At 52.2% G+C, this 7,954-nt stretch overlaps 1 protein-coding gene across 7 annotated transcripts in view; it reads left to right on the top strand.

Moving 5' to 3' along the window:
• Positions 1–365: 365 nt before the first annotated feature.
• Positions 366–7,954, top strand: part of OPCML (opioid binding protein/cell adhesion molecule like) — a 334,176-nt gene continuing 326,587 nt past the window's right edge. For all 7 annotated transcript variants that reach the window (XM_054005489.1, XM_054005487.1, XM_054005488.1 and 4 more), the window contains exon 1: positions 366–2,082. In XM_054005489.1, coding sequence (XP_053861464.1) covers positions 1,916–2,082 — 167 coding nt within the window. In that variant the 5' untranslated portion in view covers positions 366–1,915. The remainder of the gene's footprint in view (positions 2,083–7,954) is intronic.

Raw genomic sequence — 7,954 nt, 5'->3', positions numbered from 1 at the left:
CCATGCAGGGGGCTCTCTGAGCCCTGTGTGCATGCTGGGTGATCTTTGGCACAGGCTGGTTGATGATAATGGCAGAGGGCACTCTGTAGTGGGCCACGAGGGGTGGATGAAAAGCCCTGAGCTTTGGGTCAGTGCCTGGCAGCACAAAGGGAAGAACTTGCTTGGATGGCGAAGGGGAAGGCATGGCAAGGGGAGCCCTGTGCTTACATGACAGGGGGGGCTAGGGGGATCTGCATTCAGGTGCACCGTATGTGTGGGGTAGGCGAGGCCAGGGGGGCCAGGGCTGGGGGCTGTATGCCTGGGGGAGGCAGAGAGGAAATGGGGTGCTTGGGGCACAGGCAGGGTATGCAGGAGGGATGCTGGAGGCCACCTGGGGCCATGGAGAGGGAGGAAGCAGAAGATACCAGGGGTGTGGGAGAAGCCGAGCAGGCGCTTGGTAACAGGCTATTATTTATTTGTATTGTGGTTGCACCTAGCAGCTTCAGACATGGACCAGGACCCCATGGTGCTAGGCGCTGTACAAACAGAAAGAAAAGCCGGTCCCTGTGCAATCAAAATAGAAAACTAGAGACAACAGATGGATCCTGACAGAGCACAAGGAAACCGCGAGACAATACAGCACGGGCGTGGTCCCAGCCCACCAGCTGCCTAAACTGGGGTGACTTATGTAGGAGCGGGGACAGCCTGGGTCTCATAGTTGTGTGGTGCCCTACTGTAAACCCAGCAGCCAGCGCTGATGCCTGCAGGGTGGGAGATTTATTCGTCTCAGGGGGGTCCCTGCTGCAGCTGCAGGAATGGTTTAATTACACACACTCTCTCTCTCTCACCCCCCCTCGCCCCCCCCCTCCCAGCTGCTATGCCTGGCGCTGCGATGGTTAACGGGGGTGGAAGAGGCTGGTGGTCCCCTGGCTCAGTGATGCCGCCTCTGCGGGAGCCCAGAGCCAGCCGGCGCCTAGCGCTTGCACCGCACCAGGCAGCCCGGCGCGGGCAGGGTTAAAGTGGGAGAGCCCCGCAGCAGCTCCGCGCGCGCGGCTCAGTGTGGCGGGGCCGGAGCCCGGGCGCTGGTCAGTGATGGAGTCGCTGCCATGACAACCCCGGGAAGGCAGCGCCCGGGCGGGCGAGCTCCGAGGCGATGCTCCCGGCCGGGAGGGAGCGCGCAGCTGGGCTGCTGAAAGTGGGGGCAGCCGCCGGCTCCTGCGCGCCTCTCCTGCGCGCCTCTCGCCTCCCGCCGGCCGCTGCGTCCTGCCCTCGCTGAGCAGAGCCGGGGCCAGCCGGGCTCCTTCCCCGCGCCCCGCGCCCGCCGGAGATCGCAGCCGAGCCCGGGCGGCTGGAGCGCGCCAGCCTGGCTTTGCCTTGCGCTGTGCGACAGCCGCTGGCACCAGACTCCGCTGCTCCGCAGGGAAGTTTTGATCTTGCGACAGAAGCAGTTTTTTGGTGGCTTTTCTTTATTTTTTCCTCCTCCTCCCTTTTCTTCCCACCCCCCCGGGCCCGCTCCTGCCCGGCACCAGCCCGGTTTTGACAGCCACCCCTCCCTGTCTTGCCGGAGAGCCTCACGCGTCCTCCTCGGGTGATAAACTTTTGAGGCCAGATCTCCGCAGCGCGTGCCCAGCTGAATCTTAAAGTAGCGTCTGGAGCAGAGAGAGATCCGTGACCTTCATCTCTCGCTCGGCACCTTCCCTCCTCCTCTTCCTCCGCCCCCCCGGTGCTCCCTTCCTCCTCCCTCGCCCAAGGAATACTGGGGACTCCCTCCGGATGCTCGGTTCTCCGAGGCTGGATTGCCAGGGGCGCTGCTAATCTCCGAGGAGCTCCGTGCCTGCCCTGCGCTCCCACCCTGTTTGCCTGGTTTCCCCCCCGTTTCTCCTGGTTGCCTTGTCGGGTGTGTTTCTGGCCTTTTGGAAAGTCCCTGCTGCCCAGGATGGGGGTCGGCGGGTGCTTAGTCGTGCCCTGGAGGTGCCTCGTCGTCCTCTGTCTCAGGCTGCTCTTCCTTGTGCCCGCAGGAGTGCCCGTGCGCAGCGGAGATGCCACCTTCCCCAAAGCTATGGACAACGTGACCGTCAGACAAGGGGAGAGTGCCACCCTCAGGTAGGAGCAGATGTTTTTTTTCTCTGGGTATTTACAGGGGCGTCGCTCTGTGGGTGCTCCGGCCCCAGGTGCATGCCAGGAGGGGCCGTGTTGGAGTGGAACCAGTCTGCGGAGCCAGGGGCTTTCGATGCCACATGGCAACCGGGCTAAGCCTTGGCTCTGACTGTTTCTCCTGTAAAAACAGGTTGAGAGGGTTTGTCGTGAATGGGGTGGGGTGAGACCCCCGAGTCAGGGAAGAACATACGATGCTGAGTCAGGGGCTTCGGAGCTGGGGCCCCGTGAGCTGGGAGTGGGGGTTGCTGACACGGTGACGGGGGTGTCTCTGCATAGAGTGCCAGGGCATCTAAAGGAACGAAGAGGGGACGTTCTGTTGTTTCTTCGGCACTGGGGCGTGGGTGCCAGGTGGGGGGGTTGCAGTGAAACGTGGGTGCTGGGCGGTGTCACAGTGGAGCTGGCAGGAGAACGCTGGTGCCAGACAGTGAGCTGGCAATTGGGTTTAGGTGGCAGACAGTGAGCTTGCGCTGGCTGACACTCCAGTTCTCTTCCTAAAGTTGTGTGTATGTGTGTGGGAGGCGAGGTGGGGTGAGTATCAGGGCTCTGTATTGCCTGTGTATCTATGCCAGTCTGCATTCCTAACCGGTTTCCAGGGCTGTGATGCCTCCGGAGATGTCAGTATTTTGCCTTGATCACTTTATATTCTCTGCACACATCTGTTAATATCAAATCAATCTTTTACTCCGGGGGTGCATCTTATGAATTCTGATGGATGTTTTACCTTACGCTGTTTGCTGCAAAAGAAATGCAGGCAACTTATATGCAGATGGGCCGCTTCTACACGAGGCAGTACAGTAGAGCATCCCTTTGCCTTTCCTCGGCGAGTTACAGGTGTGCCCGGTGTGCTGTGGGCGCGTGGTTTCGGCACAGCAGAGACAGCCAGTTCAGTAAATGCTATCTGTGGTCAGATAGACAGGTCCAGTGTTTTTCCGTGCGGCATGAAGTGTCCGTGGTGGGGTGTGGATTTTGCGTATGGATCTTAAACAAACAGGTCCTAAGAACTTTGTATTCTCCTGCCCCGTCTCGAATGCCAAATAGTCTGTGATACCGCTCCACCACACTAGCCCGCCTGCTTCCTTCCATACACCAAGAACGGCAGGGCTCCAGTAAGCAATTCTTCCTCCCAAACTGGCACAAGGGGGAGCAACATGCAGGCTAAGTGTGTCATCATATCCTCCTCTAGCAGCTGACCCACATAGGGGATAAGAGCCTACTACGATTGCCAGCTGGCATTTCCGCCTTTAAGTTTAGGCAGCAGAGATGCTGAAGGGCCTAGGGTTCTATCCCAGCTGATGCCCCATGCTGGGGGGTCATTACCAAAAGGATGCTGAGTTCAGAGCATAATGGGGTGGTGGGGCTGAGTTTCCGAGAAGAGTGACTGATAAGCCCTGCCCGTTTAATGGGGGCTTTGCCCCATTTACCTATCTGCTTCCTGGTCTGTCATCTCCCTGCTTCATGGGCAGAGGGGCCCCCGGAGGGAGATGGACATATCACACCCTGCCATTCAGACAGTGGCCTTGTTAAAACAGGACCCGCAACACCACTGCCCCTTTCCAAAAGCTCATTCCCAAAATTAGCTAATGAGCCCGCACATACTCTTCTGAGAAGAAAGAACAAACAGAACAGAAATCCAGAGGCAAAGTGCCACCCATACAGTCATACATAGGGGAATTGGAGTTAGGACCTGGGTTAGAACTCAAGACTCCAGTGCTCAACCCTCTGGCTCTGAAATAAACATACTTTCTGCAGGCCAGTTAGAGTCCACCACCACAGCTCCCTTTTATGCTCTATCATCTTCAGGGTCAGATTCTCCCTGAGGTCTGCCCAGCCCAAGCCAGGATGGTTTACAATTTGTGATTAAAGGGACGCAGGTTAAAAAGCAAAAGGCACAATTTCCGTTTTGCTCCCAATAATATAGCCTCTGAGATAATTAACCTAAGATGGTTAAAAATCTCATTGTCCTTTCACCCTGGATGCTGCTTGGTGGTTTTCTGAATTTCTCCCAGCCTGGAAAACGGAGGCAGACTAGTTAGTAAACTTTCAGGTTCTCATGCCCTAGCAAAGTGCTGTGATGTTAGGGCTGCAAATCTAACAGGGAGAGGATCATATGTTCAAAATGTAAAGCCATTTTCTTTTAGGGTTCTTGGTTTTAAACCACTGGGAACATACCTCTTGGTCTAATAACTTAAATTTTAGGGATCCATATGATTTGATGCTGTCTCGGATGCAGTCAATGATTTCCACCACCAGAGGGCCAACTTTGATCTACTTTTTGAGGCTCTGGCCTGGTTGCCTGCTGTGAGGCTGGCACTTGCGGCAGCTGGCCTTGGGAACGGGAATGGTTGGGAAGAATCCAGCCCCATAGCTGTTGGGCTTTTCAGCCTTTATCAGTCTCTCGCTCTTTTCATCTTTTTTTTTTTTTGCCCTCTGTCTCTCCGTCTCTTCAACCTCCCCCTCTTTATCCCCTGTCTCTTTGTCACCGCATGCCTCTTCTCCACTTTCCCCATTTCCACACTCTGCCCTTTCCACCCTTCTATCCCCAGCCACTCTCGTTGCAGTGAGCCACTTCCCTGTCAGCCCCTTGCACTTGCTTTGGTGGTGGTATCGCTGGGAGCCCAGCCACAGGAATTGTGTGCCGCTCTCCTCATGCCTTTCCATGATAACTGCTTGCCAGGCTCCTGCCAGCCCCACTTCCAGCTGGCCTTGCCAGGCTCCCTTTTGAATGTTTTCCCTGTCGCCTGGGTGCCAGCCCCTAGAAGACAATTAGCTGCTCAGTGAGCTAATGAAGATTCAGGACCCCCTAGCAGTGTCTATGCTAGCCCATCGTGCCCACCGGCTCTTCATTAATCAGCTTAACCCAGTGGACCTCTCAGGGAATGGTTTGTCTAACGGGGGCCCTGGGAGGCTATCAAAGCCAGGGCTCCCTGCTGTGCTCCACCATGGTGCCACTTCCCTTCCCAGGGCTCCACTGCGCAGAATGATCAGTACGTGTGTTGGAAAGCACAGCCTTAGCGCTCTCTGGAGCTGGGTTATTGCCATCACACGGGAGAACGCCACTGACGGTAGGAACAATCCTAGACTGCCAGGGCCTTCATTGCTGAAAGCAGCTATTGCAGCTCAATCCGGCTCTCTGAGACAGACACGTGCAATTCATCTTTAAAGTGAACCTTCCGCTTCCCTCAGATAATGTGGCATGGCGTTGGTCCTTACCTGAGATGTGGCACCGGCAGCCGTGCAGCGGGCTGCGGCGTTTTGCAGGGATATGGTGTATCAGGGATGTAGTGGGAAATGATTTGCATCAGCACTGAGCAGGCTGCAATATCCTGCGGGAGACGATATATCAAGGATGCAGCTGGTGCTGATTTGCAGCAGCCCTGAACAGCAGACCGCAATATCTTGCTGGAGACAGGGTATCAGGGATGCATGTGATACTGAGATGCAGTTTCAGGGAGGGGGTGCATTGGGATGCATCTGACATTGATTTGTGGCTTCACCATGCAACAGGCTGCAGTATCCCAGAAGACAGTGCAGTGGGATGCATGCCATTCAGATTTTAGAACGTCCTTCCCCCATGGGACAGGAAAGCAGTGATGCCCTTAAAACAGACTTCGGAGACTCACTGCATTAGGTATTGATGCCAACTTGCAGTAGTCCTCCAGCGTGCACAGTCTCTGATGTGATCCTGGCATGATATGCAGAGTCCACACCCAGATTGTGGAGGGAGGTGGCATTGACAGCTATCCAGTTAGGAGACTGATGCTTTAAAAGAGAAGTGAGAGGTTTCTTTTTCCAGTAACGAGAGGACTTGTAGGGCCTTCCAGCAGTTTCACAAACCAGGGTCCAGAGATGCCAGCTCATGTATTCCTGTAAGCCCTGAAAATGCACTTTTTAGTTTTCACCCAGAAGGTCCCTTTTAAAATGATAATGCAGAAAGGCCTGATGCTGAGAGGTGCAGAGCACCTGCAACTCCCTGTTGGCTTTAATGGACTTATGGAAGCTCATCACCACTCTGGATCAGTCCTTTAAATGCATACAGTGCTGAAAAAGCGACCAGGGTAATAGAAGAAATGAGATCTACAATGGAGAGCAGGACTTCTGGCTTTTCTGGGGGGGCAAATGAAGATTCCATACAGACAAGCAATAGCTTAGTGCTCCCCTGCTCCTGAATCTCTCTCTCTGCTTTTTCTTCCTAGAGATCCCTTGCATAATCTATGGCTCCATCTACTGGCAGCTTCCAGTGTCACTTTAGATCATGTCTGTAAAACCATTCTCATATTTTAATGGATAACTTGCTGTTTTGTTTTAAGAACAAACAATTCCCTTAGTACATTTAAACACTTTGCATCTCAAAGAAACTCCAAGTGGTTTGCAGTCGGTCTATACACTATGGATAAAATCAAACAAACAGCCAATGCGTTACCAACTGCTGAAATGCAGCCACTTCTGGTGTGAAGCACAGTAGCTGTTTAGTAGCCCACAGAAATGATCACCACATAGCAGTGAGAACAGGAAAGGAAAATCCACAAATTTGCTTGAAACTAAAAGTAAGAATTTTATTACCTAGTTGGAATTTGGTCAGGACGCAAGGGGTAATGTTCCCATTCTTGTGGAAAGTGCTGTGGAATCTTGAATAACCATGTGCTCAGGGCCGCAGTTGTATATCTCATCTGAAACCCCATTTCCAGTCACACAGTGTATCCCACCCCCATGCTGGAGCGAGTGCCACCTACTGAATTACCAACATTTCTACCTGTAGTACCCAGGTACTCCCTGGAGTTATCCCATCCAAATACCGATTGAACTGTACTGGTGTCTATTATAAAAGGCTGGTTTGCTGGCAAGATAAGCAATGCAGTGTGGTTTATGGTAGATTCCCATTCTTATTTGACTTTAACATTTACCACAATAATGGCAATTTATCTAGCTTATTGACTTTAGCAGTCCGTCCCTGCACCGCTCTGGTATTGGCAGCCCTTAGTGACAAAGAAGTTCTCTCCAAAGTAATGACATGCACTCTGACCACGCACAGACCGCACAGAAACTGAGGTCCTGCAGTGGTGCTACCTCAAAAGTCCCATCTAACTGAGCTGGGTCAAGTCTCGTCACATAAAGACATAAAGCAACAGCAGAATATTCAAGGCTTTATAGGAATAAAGAAATAATATTTCTTATTATTATTATTAAGAAATAATAGCCCATTTATGAAGGCAAAGAAAGTGTGCTCTAGTAAGCACTGTAACAGCGGAGAGACAGAATGCTTGAGTTCTGTTTCTGTCTCTGCCACTGACTTGCTGTGCTATGAGATTGGGAAGGTTCCTTTACCTCTCCATGCATCAGTTTCCCCATCTGTAAAATGGGGCTCACAGCACCTAGTTCCTAGAGGAGGTTATGCAAAGTAATTCCTTAACAGTTATAAAATGCTCTGAGATCCTTGGATGAAATGCACGACACATAAGCACCAAGCATTTTTATTTAACAAAAAATACAGACGCACAATGCTGAATTGTTCCCATATTTAAAGGAAAGTTTAAAAGTCAGATTTCTGCCCCATTCACTCCCAGTGAAACCTTTGCCTCCACAACCCTTCGTCATTTGAAAACTAAAGAAACAATAGATCCTTGCCAATTCACACGGAAGACTTTGTGATTCACTGAATTTCACAACTTAGTGAGTATCTGAATGAACCCAGTTAAAAAGCAAACACCAGGATAAAACATCATGAGACACGGTTCCTTTGTTTATTTTTTGCTATTATAGTTTTCATTATTTCTGACAGTGCTTCATTGTTTTGTACAATACACTACTGAAGCCTATTTCC

The sequence above is a fragment of the Malaclemys terrapin genome, chromosome 15, assembly GCF_027887155.1.
Source record: "Malaclemys terrapin pileata isolate rMalTer1 chromosome 15, rMalTer1.hap1, whole genome shotgun sequence".
Classification (NCBI taxonomy): Eukaryota; Metazoa; Chordata; order Testudines; family Emydidae; genus Malaclemys; species Malaclemys terrapin.
The sequence above is the reverse complement of the archived record's forward strand: the minus strand, read 5'-3'. Positions and strand labels throughout refer to the sequence as shown.